The sequence below is a fragment of the Leiobunum rupestre genome, chromosome 10 (assembly GCF_980474605.1).
Source record: "Leiobunum rupestre chromosome 10, qqLeiRupe1.1.hap1, whole genome shotgun sequence".
Taxonomy (NCBI): domain Eukaryota; kingdom Metazoa; phylum Arthropoda; class Arachnida; order Opiliones; family Sclerosomatidae; genus Leiobunum; species Leiobunum rupestre.
In genome coordinates, this window is record NC_143393.1 from 17,962,496 (window position 1) to 17,987,843 (window position 25,348).

Consider the following 25,348-nt stretch of genomic DNA (forward strand, 5'->3'; position numbering starts at 1 on the left):
GGGAACCGCTGGTGTAGGGTATTGGGTACCAAAACTAGCTCGGGCTTGGAGCCTAAAAATGTCTTAATCCCTGGGTATGATGATAGTAAAGGGGTTGCTTTTGGTTATTGATTAAGGATTTCCCTATAGACGACCAACCCATAGCGGATACGTCAACTTTGGAAATAAACGTGAGGGACCATCTCCAAATTTCTCCTCTCAATATTTTTTTTTAAACATAAGTTGGACAAGCAATCAATAGTGTATTAAACATAGCGGGGGGAAAATCATGTTAAAAATGAATCTAGCTCTTTCACGAAGTCCCAGTATTAGCGAATATTAATAGTAAACCCCCCACCCTTTCTTTGATCGGCTTCTCCGCAGAGCTCCCAAGAAAACGGAATATAAAAACCCTCCTCCTCGATATACCGGTCCGCTCCTATGACGCCACACTCACGAAGTTCCCGGGGGGGGGGGAGGAGAGGAGAGAGCGTGGACAGGGGGGGTGTGCGGGGGTGAAGCCCGTAGCTGGCGTTGAGGGGGCGCCGAATTCCACAGTCCTCATCAGCTGCTCGCCACGGAGTAAGTTTACCCGCTACTAGAGATAAAGGCCGGCTCTACGTATATAAAAACACACCGTCGATATTATTATAGAGTAGTGTTAGGTAACTACGTTATAAAAACAAGCAGCCGGTCGTCAAGGAAAAAGGGAAAGGGGGAAGGAATCACTCCCGCAGCTGCCATCTAGCGGGTGAATTTGGCGTAGAAACTAGGCGGGATCCGTTCGACGAAGCTACGGATCCCCCTTTTGCCGCGCTGCACGCCGTATCTGTAAAGAAGCACCCTGTAAGCGCGGCCTCGTCACTTTAACTTTTTAGCGGGCGGCGAAGCTGTGACGTAACGTTTTCGATCCGCGCGCGTATTTCCTCCTCCTCGGATGTTGGGGGGGTCGGAAGTAGCCGTATTTCCGTGCTGGTGTCCCCCCCCTCCTCGCTCGCGCGTTCGATTTTTGCCAACGAAAGCGGAGCTCCGTCGGTCCGGCCGTGACTACGAGGCCTTTGCAGCCAGAGCGTTCGTGCGGCCGAGATAGCGGGATCTCTCTGCCGATCCCCGGGTTCGCGCGAGGCCCCCCCGAAGAGTTCGCCGCGCATCTCGCGGCGTTACTTTTATTTTAGGAACTGGCTGTGTCAGGAAGGAACCGCGTTACCAAATGAGAGCCTGGATATTTTTTTATATCACATTTTATTGAGGTTGTGATTTTTCTGTCGGGTTTTTTGGATATTTTTTCGCGTCATAACCGTCGCTATTATGACTGTCGCTCGTAATTGTCATCGGTTTCGGGGTCGGACTAATGACGGGGTAAAGATGGGAAGACGCTAATGAAGGGCCCCAGCCCTCCTCCCGCCAGGAACTCTTGGTATCGTAGCGATCAGTATCGGCCCTCGCCTCCCAACCAACGCGACGACGAAGACTACGCCAGCTTTTACCATCGCGGGGGAGGCTTCTGTCCGCGCTACCTCTCCCATCCTTTAGACCACCACCACCACCACCACCACCACCATCTCCATCCTCATCCTCATCCTCATCATCGGCACTATCGCCAACAACTGCACGGATTCGGCCATCAGCAAGATCTGCCTCAGCATCGGCTTTTCGCGCACCACGCGCAGAGAATTCATTTTTTCCCCACCGCCGCGTTCCAACATCACCTTCGACTGCAACAAGCCTGGACCTTGGCGATGGAGGCCAGGTAAATATACTAGTTACGACTATTACAATTCGGATATTCTTCCTGATTCTGGAAAATATTACCTCGTCAAAAATTCGCGCCTTTAAACCCCCTCCCCCTTCCCTAAAATAAATAATTATCGCGACCTCTAACTATTTACAACCATACTAGTTTAAATTCCGTCTTCATTTCATTAATCTTTATACGAGTCTGCTAATTTTTAAGTACTTATTCCAATATCAAAATTTAATTTTCTTATCCGGTTTTTTGTTAAATAAATACCTCCTTAGATTACGCGTTATCTCGGCTAAGATTGTACCATATCATATTAAGAGGTTCGATTTTTTTAACAATGGCACGGGTAAACGATCTCGCACTCTTGCATCGACGATAGCGTCATCCCTCAAGCGAGCCTCGTTGTAGGCTTAAATGTATCGACGTGATTGGACAAAATACAATTTTCAACGTATTTTTTTCCGACCAAGGCTTAAGGAATAACGCGACTTTTTAACGAAAAATTGTAGGCGCTTTTTAAAACGTTTTTAGGACACGCGTAAAAACCGGATTACGCAAAATGTAATTTAAAAACAAAATACATTTTTATACCGTTTTCCTCCTTAGCGATAAAGGTGGCGTGTACGTTAAGGGTAATAAATCGTATTAAAATTAACATTTCTGAATAATTTCCCATAAATAAAACGTTAGTTTCGAGTTAGACGACTTTCGCCTTCAAGCGTAAAGAAATATAAATCTCCATTGCCAAGTCACGCTGACGTTTATAAATGATTTCGACCTTCCTTTATAGTTTACTACGCGACACCTTAGCTCGCTAATGCGATAATGTAATGCCACGACCAAATTTGCCTATATATCATGATCATTGAAAATTTATGTAACGCCCCCTTCACGCGTCTTACGTTTTCAACACAGTCAACCGATATTTAACGGGACGACTCAGTGAGGGTAAAGTTTACGTAGGGAATTAAGAAGCCCTTTAACTCGGTTAGTTATTAGAAATCTTGACGTTGGATTTTAGGGTACGGACGTCAATATAATTAATTTGTAAATCATTCCATCGAGATACATTTTTTGGGGCCAATGATTGATATTATCTAGGTTTAACGCGCCTTAAAATATTTTATTGTGATTGTGGATTGGACACTTTGCCAACATAAGTCGCGAAAATTAAATTGGAAATCTAATTGTCAATGAAATCGGGCCCGTTGAGGGAGGGGGAGAGTTGGTAGAAATTACCGGGGCCCGTCGAGTGAGGAGAGGGAATCGGATGCAAATACCGGGCCCGTCGAATGAGGAAAGGGAATCGGATGCGAATACTGGGGCCCGTCGAGTGAGGAGAGGGAATCGGATGCGAATACCGGGCCCCTCGAGTGAGGAGACCCGGATTTCAATCCTTTTTACAAGTTTCTCCTAAAAGTGTATAGATATTTCCAGTAAAAACAACTCTGATGAGGCCCTTATTGTTTTCCCGGGGTCAGCCGTTAGGTCGATGCGACCGCCTGGGCCCCTGCACTTAAGAGCGCTTTCCGGGGGGGGGGGCCCTTTCAGTGTCAAACTATTTTGGGGTTCCAATTTCATCTCGTGCTACCTATGGCGCAGTACACCACTCTGGCTGCCGCTGACTGCAATAGATGGTATTTGTGACCTTAGCACGAAATGTTTGCGCGCTGGTAGGTTAAAAATGTTCTTCACACTAATCGAACGTCCAGTTGAATAAATGAGTCACTCTTTTGGCCCTTGGGCGTTGTTGGAATCCAAAATTGCAAACAACCGCTTCCCATTGACGCGTGAATGTGACCATTTCGGAAACCCCCCACGTCAAAAGTCGACCAGGGCGCCCAAACCCTTTCAGTATAATTTTCCCAAACCCGGCTCTTAGATCCTCGACATTTACTATTTTAATTGCCTCGAAACGAAAGATATTTAAAGCTATTTGAATCGAAAATCAGCCTTTCAATAATTTTCCGGCGATTTGGATTCTGGAGAAGCTACAACGCTATTCGGGGTTTACCCGAGCGAGCTCTATATGGTTATCGATTCATTACGGGCCCCCGCTATAGTCGGGGGAAACCCTCCGCCGCGAGCACGCCGGGAGGCCGCGGATAGGGTTGATTCACCCCCGCCTCGTACGCGCCCGAGGCTTCGAGCTCGCCCCGACTATAGGCGTTTCCGTCGCCTTGGCAACGCCGGGTTTCTCTCTCTCTCTTCATCCGCGCGTGCTAAGGAACTCATCCCTCTCTGGCTGGCGCGCCTTCACCTGTCAGGCTGGCTGGCGTAGCGTTAGCCTAGTTGGCTTCGGGCTTCTAGCGTAGCCCGCCCCAGTTGCCAGGTGGCGCTGATTGCCTTTCAAAGCGAGAGAAAATGTTATTTTTTTTACGACGTATGGCTTGTCAGAATTATTATTGATGAGATCCTGCGAGGGAGAGAGTCCTCACGCTCCTTTTCACTATTATATAGGTCCCTGCCAGGTATTATACCTCTGAGAGCGCAGCACTCCTATCAAATCCTTTATTTTTAAACCTATCCTATCCTATACTTTAATTTCTTTAAATGTCTTATAACAGGGTTGCCACGGTACCTGGAAAACCTGGAATTAAGGGAAAAGTTAGGGAATTTTAATAATTAGTTCCTAAAATAGGGAATTTTCAAAATTAGTCTAAAAATCAGGGAAATGTCAGGGAATTTTCAAAATTAGTCTAAAAATCAGGGAGTTTTCAAAATTAGTCTAAAAATCAGGGAATTTTCAAAGTTAGTTTAAAAATCAGGGAAATGTCGGGGAATTTTCAAAATTAGTCTAAAAATCAGGGAAATGTCGGGGAATTTTCAAAATTAGTCTAAAAATCAGGGAAATGTCAGGGAATTTTATTTTTTGTTGCAAATGGTAAACTTTTTCCAAAATATAGACTAAGAAATACAAAATATTGACACAAAATAAGACAGGAAAAATCTCTGGAGATGGTCAGGGAAAACCTGGAAAAGTCAGGGAATTTTGATTGTGAAAAATCTGTGGCAACCCTGTATAAGTTTGAGTTAGTACTTATTTATAAATATTAATTTTTCTTTCCACGGTAAATTAATTAATCAATTATTTCTTATTTATTTAACTTTATAATTTGTAATTTAAAAACTATCGCTCTTTCGGTTTTCGCCTCAGCACCATGCGGGTGTAAAAATTGTTAATAATAATTATAATAATATTAATCAGTTAGGCTAATACCCAAGGCACCACCTTAGGCGACTTTTAAAGCCCTTAATTCAGGTGGCCGGGCTACAATGCGTAGGAGGGTGGTGGCAAGCCCTTCATGCCACGCGAGCCAACATCTCCCTGCACTAACTATTACCGTTAACCTCTACAAGTTTTTATGGAAAGGGGAAACCGAAGAACTCGAGGGAAAACCCCATTAACCAGTGTATTTGTTTATGAAATTTGTATTTCATAATTTTTTTGAGACTTTTTAATTTTATGTTAACCTATATTTAACAATTTGTGTCTGGTATAATCGTCTACATTGGGCTCATTTGGTATATAAATAATTATTTAAAAATTTTTCTAATGATTTTCCGAGTAAATACTTCTCTAATTACAATAATAATCAGCTAGGCTAATCATAGACTAAGAAATGTTTACACATTTTTTAGCCTAGCATCATTCCCAAAGTAAGCTACCTCTTTTCCTTTGTATTCTATCTTTGGTTTTTCATCGAATTTTTGGTTGTCACGGCGAATCAATAAAAGAGGGCAAGCCCAACAAGAGAGGGGGGAGCCGGTAGACATTACCGGGGCCCGTGCCACCCTGGGGGCCCGATTTGGACAAACTAGGTATAATTCTCCCCTAAAATGTATACTTATCTTCCATAATTACGGCTCTATTGGGGCCCGAAATTGTTTTTCTGTCGACTAACAAGTGTATAAAGAGAGATATAACGAAATATATAGAGACTTCTATTCTATAAAGATATAAAATTTTGTTTATTGTATTATAATACCAAACAAGTTATAATCAGTTGATTTTTATTTAAAAAAATTAAATCGATTTATTTGATATAAATCGGGTTTTTATTGCTTTTAATTAATTTTAATTTTGTTTTTTAGCGTTTTATTAATTAATTAATGTGAGTTCAGTGGTAACGTAAACTACATTTTAATTAAATTTAATTAAATTTAATTTACAATTAAATGCTAATAAGTTAGTTCGCCCTGAATTAGGGTACCTACTTTTGTAAAATACATGGAAGTATAATATAATAAGTGATTTAAATCACACAATCCTGGTTATAACACATGACTATAGCAGCAAACCATCGATTAAATTAAAAGAACTATTTCGGTATTTGTAGCTTCCAAAATAGTCTACAATATTTGTTCCAAAAATTAGGTGATTCTGAAATATAATAATGACAAATACACGCATAAAAGAGTAAATATTTTGGACGAGCGCTCTTGGTGTATTAGTAGATTGTAGCGCGCGCTTAAATACTTTAACCCTACGACAGAAAGTAACCAAAACATGTGACCAAAGATCTTCTTGGTAATCATAATTACTTTTAAGTACTCTTATTTTAAAAAAATTATCGTTTATTTTTTTCCATTATTTATTTGCTGACTAAGCGATTTTTATAAAATTTCGTTACGTAATTTTCTTATTACAGTTCGATTAAACCCTAGAGTACCCTTTTGGTATAAAGTGCTGTCCTTTATACTTTGGGGGGGGGGGTGTCATTAAAGATTATCACCCGCTCGCGTGTCTTTTACCATTTCGACTTCCTTTCTTCGCTTTAAATTTTGTGTCTTTGACGTTGTCCGAAAAGCGCTTACGGCAGCAAAGAAATACTGGTCTCGCTGAAGACTGTCAGCTTTGTAGCCGCGTTATTAACGACTGAGAAAGGTCAACAAGGACGATTCGCTTCAATTGGTAAGTGAGGACTTAAAACACAGAATGCTCTAGTTCCAGTTTACATCTTCTATTTTAGGGTTGTTTTATCGACTTTTGGTTAGTAGGGTTTTATGGTTTTTGCCTCATTATTTTCGTTTATTCGTTTAGGCTTTAGTAGGTTTCTCCCCGCCGTAGTAGGTACCCCCCCTCGGCCCCACCGTAGTAGGTTTATCCTCCTCTAGCCCGACCGTGGCACGTTTCTTTCCCCTCCCCAACTTTTCGGCCCGACCATAGTAGGTTTCTCCCTCCCCCCCTTCGGCCCGACCATAGTAGGTTTCTCCCTCCCCCCCTTTGGCCCGACCATAGTAGGTTTCTCCCTCCCCCCTTTGGCCCGACCATAGTAGGTTTCTCCCTCCCCCCCTTTGGCCCGACCATAGTAGGTTTCTCCCCCCCCCCCTTGGCCCGACCATAGTAGGTTTTCCCCCCCCTTGGCCCGACCATAGTAGGTTTTCCCCCCCCCTTGGCCCGACCATAGTAGGTTTTCCCCCCCCTTGGCCCGACCATAGTAGGTTTCCCCCCCCTTTGGCCCGACCATAGTAGGTTTCCCCCCCCTTTGGCCCGACCATAGTAGGTTTCCCCCCCCTTTGGCCCGACCATAGTAGGTTTCCCCCCCCTTTGGCCCGACCATAGTAGGTTTCCCCCCCCTTTGGCCCGACCATAGTAGGTTTCCCCCCCCTTTGGCCCGACCATAGTAGGTTTCCCCCCCCTTTGGCCCGACCATAGTAGGTTTCTCCCTCCCCCCCTTTGGCCCGACCATAGTAGGTTTCTCCCTCCCCCCTTTGGCCCGACCATAGTAGGTTTCTCCCTCCCCCCTTTGGCCCGACCATAGTAGGTTTCTCCCTCCCCCCTTTGGCCCGACCATAGTAGGTTTCTCCCTCCCCCCCCTTTGGCCCGACCATAGTAGGTTTCTCCCTCCCCCCCTTCGGCCCGACCATAGTAGGTTTCTCCCTCCCCCCCTTCGGCCCGACCATAGTAGGTTTCTCCCTCCCCCCCTTTGGCCCGACCATAGTAGGTTTCTCCCTCCCCCCTTTGGCCCGACCATAGTAGGTTTCTCCCTCCCCCCCTTTGGCCCGACCATAGTAGGTTTCTCCCTCCCCCCCTTTGGCCCGACCATAGTAGGTTTCTCCCCCCCCCTTCGGCCCGACCATAGTAGGTTTCTCCCTCCCCCCCTTTGGCCCGACCATAGTAGGTTTCTCCCTCCCCCCCTTTGGCCCGACCATAGTAGGTTTCTCCCTCCCCCCTTTGGCCCGACCATAGTAGGTTTCTCCCCCCTTCGGCCCGACCATAGTAGGTTTCCCCCCCCCTTGCTTCGACCCTGGACAGGATATAGATTGTGTGATATTAAGCTTAGCATAGCCCTTCAAAGTTTGACATAGTTCCTTCGAGGATACTGAGTCATTTGAGAAACGATTCCGGGTCAACGGACACCGTCTCCTCAACCCGAATTAACCCTAATTCCGCGGCGAAGAAACCCCTCCGAAGGAAGGTTACCCACCTCAATAGACACACGAAATCGACATCTCTATCAAAATGTCATTGCTGTAGCGATCTCAAAGGGCGCGACAGGATTTGGCCCCTCCGTCGCGGCACTTTCTCATGGAGCGTCGATGCTAAAAAACTGGCCATTCAACGACGGCGATTTCCTACGAACCCTTGCAGCCACGGACGTTGGTGCTCGATAGCTCTCGAAATCAAATCGCCCTCGACAATCCTAAGAAACTTCACTCGGGCGTAGAGCGTCCGCCGAAGTATCGGGTAGCTACCACTCGGCGGTTGAGAAGGTCACCGACAGATGTCGCGCCGTACCATTGTGCGTCGGTATTAATCAGAAGTGATCCGCCGATACGATTCTCACCATTAAGTCAAGTATTCAGCGTACCACCATCCTAAGGCTTGAATACCGTCGTTTCCGGCGCGCCAAGCGGATACAATGAGGGGTTCCCTGTCGGAGCTCGCTATGCTACTTCCGGTTCACGACCTTACGACCGAGAGGCAGAGTTTGGGCGGGGATGCCCTCTATTCTAGGTTGGTTTTTTTTAAACGTACATTTCGCGTTTTGTAGTTTTTGCGTACGAACTTCCCAACGCGTTTAGCCCAGTTTTTCGGTACTATTTCTATAAAAATATTGGTAGAGTCGGCCGTGAAAGAGCCAGTGGTGAGTTTTATTAATCAGTAGGTACGCTGGTGGTACCCGCAGTTTCGGCTCTCCTGGCAGAACTCGGCCGTTTTAGAAGCGCATCTGGATTGATAGTTTTAATACGTGAAAGTGCGGTCTGGTGGTGTACGTCACGATGCTCTTAAATTATCCATCGTCGAGTATTATATAATCGCGAAAATGGCAGATTCAATGAATAATTTCCAAACGCAACGTGCGCGGTAAGTTGTTACGATGAAAGTTTTGATAAAGTCGATGTGAGTAGTTAAATAGGATTTGGGTCGAAATGTGTTTGGTCAAAGAATATAAAGCCCCAGGAATGGAAGGATTGATATTATTGGACGCGTGTTTTGGCTGAGCTAGAAACTTCCGGCAAAGCAAATCAGAGTAACCGGAAACGGTTACCGCAACCCGGTCTCTCTTTAAAAACGAGAAGCGCAAATGTTCCACTAGACGTAGTTACACCTTCCATTCCTGGGGCTTTATATTCTTTGGTTTGGTTAGGGAATTTGAAAGTAATCCTACTAAGTCTGGGAAATATCCGGGAATTTTCAGAATGTGAGAAAAGCTAAAGAATTTAAAATACAACCGGAAGAGTCACCAGGGTTGGCTGTTTTAAATCAATTTGATTAAAATTAAGATTTAAATTATTTATTTCAATGGTGAAATAAAAAAGGCAAAAAATGTTCGTAAAAAATTAAAATACATAGAAAATTTGAGTAAACTAAAATATTAAATAGTAAATAATTTTATTAATTTATTATTTATTTAATTAAAATGTCCGTTAAATATACAGGAAAAGAGCCATTAATTGTATAAAAATCAATAAATTTAATAAAATCATAAAATCGAATTTATTTGAAAAAAGTCGATTGATTTGATTTTTATTGAAAAAATCATAAAGAGTGCCAACCCTGAGAGTCTGATAAAAGTACAATATCAAACTCCAAAACCTTAACGGTCAGGGAAAATTCAGGGGATTTGAAACTGAAATTTTTGTGGCAACCCTGATTTAAGTTTTAATTTGAAGGTCTGGCGGAGTTTTTTGTTTAGCAACGAAAGCGTAATTTACGTTGGAAAATCGTTCGGTATCGATATTACATATTAATATGAGCTCATCAAGTTGGTTTTTTTCAACGCGTATAATTTCAAAATTAAATTAATTTTGTGGGTAAACTTTAAAGTAGAGTTGTTAATTTTCCGGAAAAATTAAATGCGCAAAAATTTACGGAAATTTTTTCACAAATCTGAAAAATAAAAAATTTAAACATATATTACTTTTTAAGGGTTTTTATTCTAGACTAGTCTAGAAATCTCGTTTTACTATTGGGTGTATTCTCGTGACGTCATCATCGCTGTAGTGGAAGGCTAGTGTCATCCCCCTTTCCCCCATAACTAATGGCCGCCATCTCAGGGTTCGTACACGACCTGGAAAACCTGGAAAAGTCAGGGAATTTGAAAATGTTTCCAAAAGGTCAGGGAAAAGTCAGGGAATTTGAAAATGTTTCCAAAAGGTCAGGGAAAAGTCAGGGAATTTGAAAATGATTCCCAATGGTCAGGGAATAGTCAGGGAAAATTAAAATGGTCCAAAATAGTAAGGGAATTTTAAAATTGTCCAATAAAATCCGGCAAATAAATTTTTGAAAAATATATTAAAAATACATAACTAACATTTTTCAAGATTTTACCTCAAAACATAAATTTAATCTACAAAACTGGACAGGGAAATTTGGCAATTTAGTCAGGGAATTTAATTCCGGAAATTTTTACGAACCCTGCATCTTCCCGTGAATACCACCTATGGGTTCGAAAAAATGAGGCGAAAATGCCACGATTATTTAAATTTGCGAACAATATTTGGTTCATCATGAAATGAACTTTTCTTTTTTTTTGATAAATACAGAAAATTTCCGGAAAAAGGCCTCGGAAACTTTCCGGGAAAATTTCCGACTTACAAGTTACAACTTTGATTTTTACTGAAGGTGAAATCGATTTTTTATGGATTTTTCAACAATTATGTCTAATTGATCGGTACGCTACTTCTATCGGTTATATAATATAAAATTTAATTACTCATTAAATAATTTAGTTTGCTCATATTTATTAATATCTAATTGATTGATACATTACATAGAAGGTTATATCATCTAAAATTTAAATTAAATCCAATCTAAGCAGCAGCGACTTTAAATACCGTTTAAGTTTACTTTTTTACGCTGGCTACCTCGGTTTGTTTACAAAGTCCTTTTTACCTATCACACGAACCCAAACCTTAATGTTCACGTTTCCCTGCTGCTTGGTTTGGCGCTTGTTGCAGCCTACTTCCAGAGACTAGTAGACCACACTTTGAAGCTCTCTGGTGCTCTTTTCACTCATCGTAGGAAAATGGGGGATTAACCGGCATACTTCTCAACTCACCCCCTGCCACTCCTTAAAATTTTTGCATCATCTTTTGAAACATCCTGTATAATATAATATAAAATTTAATTAAATATTAAATTTAAATTATTTTATTTCTCAGATTTGAGTTGTATGGGAAACGTTTTAGAACTTATGTTCTGAAATATTGAATTCTTCAATTGAAATAAATTGTGATTTAAATCAAACTAATTTTAAACTGAGCTGTTATAGAACTTCCCAATTTTTGAGCACCGAATGCATCAATGCCATCCTGTTCGTCGTTATATTGGTGTCACGTGTGGATCCACGTTGAAATACGAAAAACTGATTCGTATTTAATATAAATTCAGACTCCGCTATTTATTGGGCTATTGTCCCCGTGGTCTATTTTTAGCATTTTCACGATGAATACGCGTTTGTTTTGAAAATTGTCTCTTCTAATTCCCCAATATCGTGGACAAAATACTAGCGTTTTGCGTAACAAATGGTCGACTTGTCGCGATGATGACAAGACGACTTTATGTATGCGAACGAAACCCGGATGTTTTGCGTACGTCATCGGCACGAGCCAGCAGCTGCGATCGATAAACCCCCCCCCCCTTCCCATAAATATACAACTCGCCTGTGAATCGTACTCCAGAAAAAGAAAGTGTTTATTTTATGCCAACTATTTCGTATAGTACATTGTGTTTGTGAAAGTTGATCGTCATTTGGGTTTTCATATTTTAATGGATGTAGAAGGTATTGTGAATGAATTTATTTTTATAAATAAATTTTATAATTTTTTTGTAATAATTAATTAACAATTTTGGTATGATTAGTATAAGAATAAATGTATAAAGAAATGTCTCTAAATTGTTAAACTTGTTTGATAAACGATTAGAAACAATGATATCGTGGTTACATTATATTTATCGTGGTTACATTATATTTATCGTGGTTACATTATATTTATCGTGGTTACATTATATTTATCGTGGTTACATTATATTTATCGTGGTTACATTATATTTATCGTGGTTACATTATATTTATCGTGGTTACATTATATTTATCGTGGTTACATTATATTTATCGTGGTTACATTATATTTATCGTGGTTACATTATATTTATCGTGGTTACATTATATTTATCGTGGTTACATTATATTTATCGTGGTTACATTATATTTATCGTGGTTACATTATATTTATCGTGGTTACATTATATTTATCGTGGTTACATTATATTTATCGTGGTTACATTATATTTATCGTGGTTACATTATATTTATCGTGGTTACATTATATTTATCGTGGTTACATTATATTTATCGTGGTTACATTATATTTATCGTGGTTACATTATATTTATCGTGGTTACATTATATTTATCGTGGTTACATTATATTTATCGTGGTTACATTATATTTATCGTGGTTACATTATATTTATCGTGGTTACATTATATTTATCGTGGTTACATTATATTTATCGTGGTTACAGTATGTATAATAGGAAATTTTTAATTTCTATCCAAGGTCAAACAAACTGTAATTATAAATGACACTACAAATTAATATCCTTTAGATTAATTATACACAGTTAGCGACTTGCGCCAAATTAATCTTAAGAGAGTTTAGACTACAATTTTGTCTGATGCACAAAATTTTATTTAAAATTTAAATTTTTAATAAATCTTGCGCACGACACAAAATCGTAGTCTAAACTCTTCTTAAGATACTATAGATTGGTAAGATTTGGCTATAAAATACCCACATTTTATTTCCACAAAAAGTAACTTATCACATTTTGTTAGTTTTTATTTAAAGAATAAACCGCAACTATTTCGAGACTCTGGCAAGAGAATGAAAAAATAAGGCATCTTCTGAAAAGATAAGATACGGGTTAGTTTATTTTTGGGCATCCCCGAAAGAAGGGAGAGGGGAGGGCGGCCATATGAAAGGTCAATTTCCTCAGTTGCTCCTTGCCGCGGATAAAAGAAACCTCTATATTTTTTCAATGCGAGCGTTTACGACATGTTATCGCGCTATCCGAGGAAAAGCGCTTGTAAATAGAATATTCCTAGTATTTAGTTGATATTCGTTTCATTTTCAATCTAAGCCATTACATTTTCAACCATTCGTTTTTGTAATAGCCGTGTTATTAGAATACAAATCGGTTTCAAAATTAGACTAAAATAACAGAAGTCGTCTAAGGTAGTGCCTTGGGTATTAGCCTAGCTGATTATTATTATTGATTATTATTAAATCTTACACTGAAATACCAAAATCAGTTTTTTGAATTCTAAAAATACTTGGAGATTCAAAATGAGGCTAAAAAACGACAAATTAACTCAATCTTACTCGGAATCTTACTCAGAATTTTCATAATTAGTTTTAGATTTCTGAAATCACGTTGAGATTCTAAATCTCGAAATCGGGGCGAAAATCAGTTTCTAAATCTCAAAATGAGGCTAAAATAACAGAAATATTCTCAAACATCTTACTCTGAAATCCCAAAGTCAGGTTTTTGAATTCTGAAATCGTTTTTGTCAGTAAACATTTTTATTACCGATATTTTATTTAAAAAATCAATTTTTTTACACAAATATCTAGTAATATTTGTGTACGTAACATTTAATAAAAAAACATTAAGTATAACTTTTTTGAAATTTTTTAAACTATATAAATGTTTTTGAAGCTTTTCTTAGATGTTATGCGAAAAATTATTTAAATTGATTTTATAATAATTATATTAATTTTCAATACAATATTATTCTTAATAATTATATTATACGTCGCTAAGATTACTTCGGAATAGGGTGGTATTAGCTTAGCTGATTATTTATTTTTTAATTAATATTTTTCTTCATAATTTTATTATTAATTTTTAATTGATAATTTTATTATTAATTTTTAATTGATATTATTTTTGATAATTTAATTAATTTTTAATTGATATTATTTTTGATAATTTAATTAATTTTTAATTGATATTATTTTTGATAATTTAATTAATTTTTAATTACTATTATTCTTGATAATTTAATTTTTAATTAATATTATTCTTGATAATTTAATTAAATATTATTCTTGATAATTTAATTAATTTTTAATTAATATTATTCTTGATAATTTAATTAAATATTATTCTTGATAATTTAATTAATTAATATTATTCTTGATAATTTAATTAAATATTATTCTTGATAATTTAATTAATTAATATTATTCTTGATAATTTAATTAATTAATATTATTCTTGATAATTTAATTAATTAATATTATTCTTGATAATTTAATTAATTAATATTATTCTTGATAATTTAATTAATTAATATTATTCTTGATAATTTAATTAATTAATATTATTCTTGATAATTTAATTAAGTAATTAATATTATTCTTGATAATTTAATTAATTAATTAATATTATTCTTGATGATTTAATTAAGTAATTAATATTATTCTTGATAATTTAATTAAGTAATTAATATTATTCTTGATAATTTAATTAAGTAATTAATATTATTCTTGATAATTTAATTAAGTAATTAATATTATTCTTGATAATTTAATTAAGTAATTAATATTATTCTTGATAATTTAATTAAGTAATTAATATTATTCTTGATAATTTAATTAAGTAATTAATATTATTCTTGATAATTTAATTAAGTAATTAATATTATTCTTGATAATTTAATTAAGTAATTAATATTATTCTTGATAATTTAATTAAGTAATTAATATTATTCTTGATAATTTAATTAAGTAATTAATATTATTCTTGATAATTTAATTAATTAATTAATATTATTCTTGATAATTTAATTAATTAATATTATTCTTGATAATTTAATTAATTAATATTATTCTTGATAATTTAATTAATTAATATTATTCTTGATAATTTAATTAATTAATATTATTCTTGATAATTTAATTAATTAATATTATTCTTGATAATTTAATTAATTAATATTATTCTTGATAATTTAATTAATTAATTAATATTATTCTTGATAATTTAATTAATTAATTAATATTATTCTTGATAATTTAATTAATTAATTAATATTATTCTTGATAATTTAATTAATTTTTAATTAATATTATTCTTGATAATTTAATTAATTTTTAATTAATATTATTCTTGATAATTTTATTATTAATTAATATTATTCTTGATAATTATATTATTTTTAATTAATATTATTAAATCAAACATTTGAACGCCTAAAATGATTTTAGCCAGGGCCAAACGAGACTTTCCCAGTATTTTAACTCTGATATCCTCCAACGCCATCTAGTAGCGTCCGTAAAAGCCCTATCGCCGTACAACCAGTTGTACTCCGCTCCCACCTACACATTCGTGCCAATCAGCTAGACCCAAGTTTTCTTTCGTTCGGTTCATTATATTGAATGGAATGGATTGAGTGAAAGCAGTCCGTAATGACTTTTCCTCCGCGTCGGCGGGGTCATTTGCCTCCTAGCGATATTTAGTCGCACGCGATCTCTACTCTTTCACTCGCTTACATAAATGACGCCTCGATGAATCATGGTCACTCTTACGTTTGTCAACTTATTTAGGCTCACGTTAAAGTTAGTTTCTTTCCCCATTGACAACTATTTCCTCGACCGTGATAAATTTCCATCTTGCCCAGTACCTTTTACTGGGGCCCGCGCTGTATAGTTATCTCGAATAATAACGGTTCTTATGGGCCCGGAATTAGTATTTTACTGGTATCTGGGCATTTTTCCACTTGAGGATGAGGGGGTTACGAAACTTAGCATTGCTATAATTAGGATTAGGTTTCAAAGGGTTGTGAAACGAGCCCCAAAATTATACCACGCCTAGGGGCCCTAATGAGGGTAAAACGGTACCCCAAAATCAATCTGCGCCTAGGGGCCCGAAGGAGTGCAAAACGATACCCCAAAATCAATCTGCGCCTAGGGGTCCGAAGGAGTGCAAAACGATACCCCAAAATCAATCTGCGCCTAGGGGCCCGAAGGAGTGCAAAACGGTACCCCAAAATCAATCTGCGCCTAGGGGCCCGAAGGAGTGCAAAACGGTACCCCAAAATCAATCTGCGCCTAGGGGCCCGAAGGAGTGCAAAACGGTACCCCAAAATCAATCTGCGCCTAGCGGCCCGAAGGAGTGCAAAACGGTACCCCAAAATCAATCTGCGCCTAGCGGCCCGAAGGAGTGCAAAACGGTACCCCAAAATCAATCTGCACCCAGGGGCCCTAATGGGTTCAAAACTGTACCCCAAAATTACACCGTGCCTAAAGGCCCGAAGGGGTGCAAAATCAAACCGCGCCTCTGGGCTCGCAAGTGTTTTAAAGGCGCCTCTGGGCCCGGACTCGCTTTCTTCGGCCTTGGATGTACGCGGGTGTAAGTGTTATAATCCTAGATAATTTCCAGTCGCCGTGTAAAATACCCTAGTAAAACTCGAGGTAAAAATGTGAAGTGAAAAACTTGGTAGTATACCTTTAAAGACAGACAGCTGGCCGACAGCCGGTACTGTTACACACGCCGAATTCGTTCAACTTTTTTATTTTACAAACCATTATAATTATTATATAATCAGTCGCCCGTGACAATTCAACGGTGTAAAGCGAAGCGTGTAATAGACGGGCGATACGGGTAAAGTCTATTTCTTTTGGTTGGCAACCCTTCGACGGCACTGGTAGCGTCGCACCCGCGTGGCAAATAACAGCTGAGACGCGTGTGGCACCTGGTCATTAGAAGGTCGTCGTATTCGCGATATGCCTATATAAAGCACCAGAAAATTCCAATGCTGGTTTTTCCCCGGGGATAATTAGGAATACAAATTATTATCCCACTTTGGATATATCGAACCATACCAAAGACTGGACACCTGTTTCCCGATATCCCGTCACTAACTCACTACTATATACTCTCAAAATTGTCTTATTGGATTTTGCGATATGTAGGCGCTACGAGCAATCAAAGACAGGATTGCCACGGTAAAAATTAGTCTTAAAATTAGGGAAAAGTCAGGGAATTTGAATATGGGTATAAAAATCAGGGAAAAGTCAGGGAATTTTAAAAATTAGTCTACAAATCGGGAAAAGTCAGGGAATTTTAAAAATTAGTCTACAAATCGGGAAAAGTCAGGGAATTTTAAAAATTAGTCTACAAATCAGGGAAATGTCAGGGAATTTTTAAAATTAGTCTACAAATCGGGAAAAGTCAGGGAATTTTAAAAATTAGTCTACAAATCAGGGAAATGTCAGGGAATTTTTAAAATTAGTCTACAAATCGGGAAAAGTCAGGGAATTTTAAAAATTAGTCTACAAATCAGGAAAATGTCAGGGAATTTTTAAAATTAGTCTACAAATCGGGAAAAGTCAGGGAATTTTAAAAATTAGTCTACAAATCAGGGAAATGTCAGGGAATTTTTAAAATTAGTCTACAAATCGGGAAAAGTCAGGGAATTTTAAAAATTAGTCTACAAATCGGGAAAAGTCAGGGAATTTTAAAAATTAGTCTACAAATCGGGAAAAGTCAGGGAATTTTAAAAATTAGTCTACAAATCAGGGAAATGTCAGGGAATTTTAAAAATTAGTCTAAAAAATATTTCGTAGAAAAGCGAAAAAAACCCGATTTAATTTGATAGAATTATTACAAAAAATGTATAGTTATTTTTGTGATCGATAAAAGTTTTTTAGAAATTAAACCTAAGTAATTTTTGTGATAAAATATTTAAAAAAAAATTAAAACTAGTCAGTTTTAAAAGTTTGCTGCTTTTAAAAGAATAAAGATCTTATTTTTGTTTATTAAAATGGTCCCTATTTGGTTCCTACTTTAAAATATTTGGTTCCTATTTCAATCTATTTCTAGCCAGAAAAATCCCCTATTTCCCTATTTTTTTCTTCAGATTTTGGTGGGAGCCCTGTGTCAGGGAATTTTAAAAATTTGTCTTAAAATCAGGGAAATGTCAGGGAATTTTAAAAATTTGTCTTAAAATCAGGGAAATGTCAGGGAATTTTAAAAATTTGTCTTAAAATCAGGGAAATGTCAGGGAATTTTAAAAATTTGTCTTAAAATCAGGGAAATGTCAGGGAATTTTAAAAATTTGTCTAAAAATCAGGGAAATGTCAGGGAATTTAATTTTTTGTTGCAAATAGGAAACTTTTTCTAAAATAAAGGTTAAAAAATACAAAATCTTGGTATAAATACTAACAATACTAAACCCATACTATGTATAGCTGTGAGCATTGTTTAAACAGAAACATTAGTTTTCGTGTACCCTTCTTTACTTTAAATGTCTCCGATTTCGTCTTATGGCGTTACAATTGAAACTAGTATTTACGATTGCAAAAACGCCCGCTCCTAGGAAAGAAACAACCCGCCATAATTATTTATCGATTTGTTGAGCAGGAAAATGCTAATATTCAGTATTTTTATTTCAACGCTATGGAGCTTACACTACGTGCCACATAAGCTCGACAGAAATATGGTGTCGTTTTCAAATTATAAAAAGTTACGACTCCAAAGTATAAACACGAAAAGAAAACCGTGGAGAACTTCACTTGACTCTCGACGTGGTCGTTCTAACTTCTAAAGCTCTCTACTTACCCTCTCTATTAATTAATTCTGGGTTTAAAATTATATTTTTGCTAATTCTTTGTAACATATAGTTATACAGGGTGTTTCAAAAGGTTATGCAAAAATTTGAAGGAGTTATAGGGGTGAGTTGAGGAGTGTGCCAGTTTTTCCCCCATTTTCCTACGATGAGTTAAAAGAGCGCCAGAGAGCTTAAAGTGTGGCCTGCTAGCCCCTGGAAGTAGGCTGCTACAAGCGCAAAACCAAGCAGCGGGGAAACGCGAACATTAAGGTTTGTGTTCGTGTGATTGATAGGTAAAAAAGAACTTTGTAAACAAATCGAAGTAACCAGCGTAAAAAAGTAAACTTAAACAGTATTTAAAGTCCCTCGAAGATCTATTTGGTCCGAGTTTCGCGTCTTTTTGTTCGCTCGAAGACCTATCGGTACGAGCTATTAGTAAGTTTTTAAATTTCTTCACATTTGTTTAGGGTTTAGCTTTATTATCCCTTTTCATAATGGACTAATCTACTTATTCGCTAATTTTATCATCCTTTACAATGCAGTCCATAGGTGGTTCCTTTAACTTGTAATGTTTAGGCTTAACTTTTCTTTTCGGTATAGTCGCGAGCCAGATTCTAATGAGCTCTAAGTAGGGTCAAACCGGTCTACCGCTGGAAATTCTGGATATTTAATTTCATTTTAATTTCTTTTGGCCTCGAAGATTTATTTGGTTTGAGTTTCGCATTTTAATTTTATTCTTACAAAAAAATTATTTAAAATTAAAGTTATTTTAATAAAATATTCCCCGTTTTCAATGTAACGTTAGCGACAACGCTGTCTGTACAGATTTGAAGGTGTTTTCATGGCTATGACGCACGTTGATTTGTTTTGAAAACTCGCACGCTGATCGCTGTGACGCTTATATTAAAACCCTTGTACTTTTCTGAAGGTGAACGTTTCCCGCCACCCCCTGTTGAGAAACCAAAAGATAGATTCACTAGTCGGGTGACGTTATTTACCCCCCCAACTCATAGTTTAGCCAATAATAGAACGCTCTTGTAAGTTGTAGATAATACTTTTCGTTGTGAAGCGGGACGTCTGACACGAGGTAAATTCTTCCTTTGTTTTCCAAATAAGCGCGAGTAGTTTCCGTAGTATCAGGATTAACGGTTGTTTATGATTTTTCATTAGTTATTGTTATCTCTGATCTCCGAAACGCGGTGGTTGAGAAATTTTCTTTTCACACAAATTTCCGTCTTAAAAATTGTCGCGCCGTTACGAAAGTTACGTGTTTTTTTACGCATCAGTTAGTAAACGATAAGTTTTTTGAATTTTAGTCTCTTTTTAAGTATTCCCATTTTTGTGGTTGACCAAAAATGGGGACGAATAAAAAAAAGTAACTTTCATCGCGTAGTAATTGTAGGGTGAAAAATATCCGCGTAAACAGTATAAGAAAGTCCACTTTTTTCTCCAAATCCGTGTTTTGTAGTTCAAAATTTGTATTGTAAAGTGTTAGTGACTAGGTAAGCTATAGCGATAGTTTTGACACTTTTGTGATATTTTACATAACTGTAATTAAGTTTAAAGTGACAAGGTAAGCTATATTTTACATAATGTAATTAAGTTTAATTACTAAATTAGTAAATTTTATAATAAAAAGGCTGCTATGTCGTGGTTTTTAATTAAATCTTAAATTTAAATTTTAGTAACGTAAGGTATTAATTTTAAATTTTATAATAAATTTAACTGTTTCTAAAGAAGTATTTATTATTTAAGAATTCGTGTTTTTTGTAATTTTTTAACATACAGAAACTAATATTAATTAATGACATCATTTGATTTGAGTATTTAGATTTTAATGGTTATTTTCATCTAGCCAATATTCCTAAATTAAAAACCAAGCTTTTAGTTGAACACAATAATAGTGTCCAATAATGTACGAATATTTAATTAATATTAAAATTAAATAAGTCTACTAATTTTTTTCTATCTTTACCACCGGAAGTTACGGATCCGTCTTTGATACCCTGGACGTTCTTCGTTCCGTTGCGTATAAAGTGCTTTCAATTTGAAACTCATGATGTCACCAATGTAATTTCCCTATTGATAAAAAACGGTAACTGTCATGGCGGCCACTATTAACACTACAGCTGTGACGTTACAAATTTTCAAAATCCTATCAGATGAAAGCACTCTATTTTCAAATTCCCCCTTTTAACAATTTCCGTCCCCAAAAATATCCTTAATTAATTAAAAAGTAATAATAATAATAATAATAACAATAATCAGCTAGGCTAATACCCAAGGCACCACCTTATGCCTAAGTCATCAAGCGACTTTTAAAGCCATTAATTCAGGTGGCCGGGTTACAATGTAATCGTAATAAATGTGGAGGGTTGTTGTTACGGCCGAAATATTTCGATATTTAAGAAAACGATTAAATTATTCGCGTTTACCTTGGAATATATTTAGCGTCCTTGGCTGACGGATAAATGCGCGTCTTAGTTTGGAGAAATATTTCCGCGGCGACGGGCTGGGAGGGAAGTTTATAGAGAAAATACTAAAACGTACCAGAAAGGTCGTATTAGAAGACCTTGTTTAAGATTTCGTCGTTGTAAGCGGCTAAGCTTATCTTATACGCGGTGTTAATGTATCGAATGTTTATCTTTTGTCTTTTTCGGTGGCAGGTGCGGTGGGTTTGAAGCGGCCCATAACGGATACGCCAATTCTCCGCTGTCGCCAGTGTCCAGTTACTCGGGCTACAGTCTGTACTTCAGCGGCGACCACGGCGCTTCCTCGTCCGCTCGCTGGCCAGCGGGCCGAGCCATCAAGTCGTCCAAGTCGCGGGCTCGCTACCTAGTCTATCGGCCCATCCCGCTCTCCATCCTCGCGGCCGCCAACCAGCGGCAGTTGGCCGTCGCCGCCCAGCAGCGCCACCCGGGCTCCTTCCAGCCAGGCGCCGCCCTCCTCGCTTCGGCGATCCTGCGTCAGTCGAACATCGCCGCCTCGGCAGCCGTAGCCGCCGCCGCCGCCGCCGGCGTCCCATTGAGCGCGGCGCTCGCAGCGGCGACTTGGTCGATGAACATGGGCCAGAAGGCGTCCACCGGAATGAAGGGGATCTCCAGGGACTCCTCGACGACCATCCAGCGGCCTTTGGCCCGCGACTTAGTCAACCAGCGAGACCTGCAGTGCCCCTCGCGCTTGGACACGCTCTTGGACATGCCCTCGCCGCGCTCCGAGGTGCAGCTGAAGTACGCGTGGAACAACGAGGACCGCTCTTTGAACATTTTCGTCAAGGAGGACGACAAGTTCACCTTCCACCGGCACCCCGTGGCCCAGAGCACGGACTGCATTCGCGGCAAGACGGGCTTCAGTCGCGGCATGCACGTCTGGGGCATCTACTGGGACTTACAGCAGCGGGGCACGCACGCCGTGGTCGGCGTAGCGACCCGCGACGCCCCTCTGCACGCGGTCGGCTACCAGTCGTTGGTCGGATGCAACGGAGAGTCTTGGGGCTGGGATCTGGGTAGGAACAAATTGTACCACGACGGCAAGAACAATCCGGGCGTCACCTACCCCGTCATGCTCAACTCGGACGAGACGTTTATCGTGCCCGATACGTTTCTGGTCGTCTTGGACATGGACGAAGGCACGCTGGCCTTCTTCGCCGACGGACAGTACTTGGGAGTCGCTTTTCGCGGCCTCAAGGGCAAGAAACTCTACCCCGTGGTGAGCGCTGTCTGGGGCCACTGCGAGATCACCATGAAATACGTCGGCGGGCTCGATCGTTAGTATCTTTCTGACCTCCACTCTGGCTCTATTTCGTTAATCATTCTTATCGTTCTTCCCGTTTAGCCGAACCCGTGCCGTTAAAAGAAATCTGCCGTAGGGTGATTAGGAAACATATAGGAAAGCATCGAATTAATCGGATTCGAGAACTTAATCTTCCAAAAGCTCTCAAGGCCTACCTACGATACAAAGACAGAAGGTATATTTTTTCAATTCTTCAAATTTTCGATAACAATTTTTTATTCCTTTTTAATTAGCTAACTATTAGTGTCTCCGACAGCCTACTTTACATAAAAGTACAGGATTACGCTAATCGATCACGGTTGTTAAATTTAAATCGCCTATTATGCTTAAATGTATTTATGAAAATGCACGAAGCAAGACTAAAATTTTATTTTTAATTAATACATAAATTTATTAGAATTAATTTTAATTTCCCATTGCACTTAAATTAAATTTGTCCAGAAAAACGGGCATAAAAACTTAGTCTATAAAAAAACTTAATCGAAATTTTATTTAAAGAATCAATGAAACAATCTGGATTTTTTTAAATAAAAAAATCACCAAAAAATATCTATTTTTTAAATTAAAAAAATTGGGACTTTCTGGATTTTTTTAATTCGAAAAATCAACCCTGTAATTGATTAGAGCGTTTGAAATTAATTTAACCGAACATTTTGTCAAACTTTTAAGCAGGGACCTGCTCCTTGAAAATGAGGCTGAAATGCAACAGTTTAAAGCTAAACTCTACCCTTGCAAAATGCTTGAAAACGAGAGTGCAGCCAACACGTAGAATTCCTTTCTTTGCCTAGACCATTTTTTTGTTTTTGCGTTCTATTTTTTAACAAAAAAACAAACGAAAACTAAACCCCAAGTTTCAGCGATCATGGCGTTTGTACGTTGCTGTTTTATTTTCTTAATTTATCTAATAATTTCGAAATTTTCTCTTTCATTAATTAACTGAAACCCAAATCCAATCTATAGCTGAGAAAGCCGTGTGAACTGGAGGTTGAACTGATCAAATTATTCCGGATATGAACGAGTCTTTTTTTTATTGGTTTAACGTTAACTATTACCAAAACAACAAGCCTCTATCTCTATACAATTTCGCCAAAATCAATTTTTGTTCGCTGCTACTTCTATAAAAGAAAAGATGGTGAAACAATTGCGTACGATGGAATGCCGTGTGTCAGTGCTTAAACGGAACTACAATAATGTTATAAAAAATAATCGGGAAAAAACTTGGAAAATTAAAAAAAAAACAATATAGGCTGATGACTAAGTGAATTCGTGTTTTCACTAAGTGTTATTTAATTTTTATTACCTTGAAACCAAAAAAAAATAACGTAAACAAAAATAGGATTGTGTTCGTCTTGTTACATCAATTCCTGATATTCAGGAATTAATTAACGATTGAATGAAATTAACAATGACATTATCCCTGTCCTTTATATAAATGTGTACCGTGGTCAAATACCGGACTTCATTTTTTTCTTCTTCTGGTTACGACCCCTCTCATTGTATAATTTTTAGAGGTTACACGAAATTAACCACCTTTTGGTTTTATTACGAATACATAATTTTTTGTTACTGACACCGAAAAATCGTGTATTTTTAACGCGAGTGAGATTTAAAAGTACAAGGATTAGAAAAATTAAATAAAATGTACAAGTAAAAATGGATTTTTTCCCATTTTTTATCAACTTTAAAACGCGTTTTTTGTATAGTATCGCGATATCCTTTTTATTTAATTGTAATTTAGTTGGTAATATTTCCTTCTTTAACGATTCTACTCTCTCAACCTGTCCTAGATTCGTTTTCAGTTCAAAAAGATTTCGCCATTGGTACGCTAAGAAACTGCTTTCGACTAACTTGTTAATTAGACCGATACACGTTTGATTAGGGAGAAGCCCCTTTCACGGGGGTCACGCCATTGGAGGTACTTTTAAATACCCGTAGTACCACCAGATGGCGCCAACAGTCCGAAAAGTTAAAAATTTATATTCGCTAATACCGCTTAAAAAACTGAAAATTATCGCTTAAAACAGTGTTAGAGGTCATAAATCAATTTTTATTTCTTCCTTTTCCAAAAAATAATAATAATAATAAATTGGTGCCATCTAGTAAAAATAAAAGAATTAAAATTGAATCTTTCAGGGCTTTGCTATAAGCAATTTGTGAATCGGTCTATTTACAGAAAGTTTGCCCGCATAGACTATCACCTCAATATCCGCAGACTCCCAACTTTTAGTTTGGGATGGGTTTTAGGCTTAATATGTTCCTGGGCCACAAAGTCGAAATCTAAAGCTTGGTTTCCACTATCGCTCGTAACGGCGCGTTTACTAACTTGGATACGTAAAAAAGTTTTATGCTCGTAAAAAAAATGTTATTACCGGCGCTAGTGGGAACTAAACTTAAAGCTTAGTTTCCACTATCGCGCGTCATAACGAAATATTTTAGGCTCGTAAATAAAGTAACACTATCTCAGTCTTAAAACATCGTAACTTGGGCTACATTAAAGCTAGAGTTATGACGTTTTTAAATTAAGGAAACGATTTATACGAATCAATGTTTAGAAACACTCAGTTTCGCTCGCTAGTGGAAACTAAGCGTTAAACTTAGTTTCCACTAGCGTGAGTCGTAACGCTTTTTTCTTTACGTTTGTACGTTCCGTAAGCAACTGTCTAGAGCTTAAATGCCAGTTTTGACCAATGATATCTGGTTTTAAGAGATAGTGTTAACCCAGCGCCGTAGTGGAAAACAATAATAAAGCTTAATTTCCACTA

At 37.7% G+C, this 25,348-nt stretch overlaps 1 protein-coding gene across 3 annotated transcripts; it reads left to right on the plus strand.

Moving 5' to 3' along the window:
• Positions 1-1,030: 1,030 nt before the first annotated feature.
• gus (splA/ryanodine receptor domain and SOCS box containing gustavus) lies at positions 1,031-23,827 on the plus strand. Of its 3 annotated transcripts, none has more exons than XM_090159760.1 (5): positions 1,034-1,729; positions 21,461-22,560; positions 22,629-22,761; positions 23,256-23,457; positions 23,547-23,827. In XM_090159760.1, the coding sequence occupies exons 1-4, from the start codon at positions 1,359-1,361 to the stop codon at positions 23,353-23,355; spliced, it is 1,704 nt and encodes a 567-aa protein (XP_090015886.1). In that variant the 5' UTR covers positions 1,034-1,358; the 3' UTR covers positions 23,356-23,457; positions 23,547-23,827. The 3 variants fall into 3 exon arrangements, with proteins under 3 accessions (XP_090015888.1, XP_090015886.1, XP_090015887.1); XM_090159761.1 differs by having other exon boundaries at positions 1,035-1,729; positions 23,259-23,457; XM_090159762.1 differs by lacking the exon at positions 23,256-23,457 and having other exon boundaries at positions 1,031-1,729.
• The last annotated feature ends 1,521 nt before the right edge of the window (positions 23,828-25,348 follow it).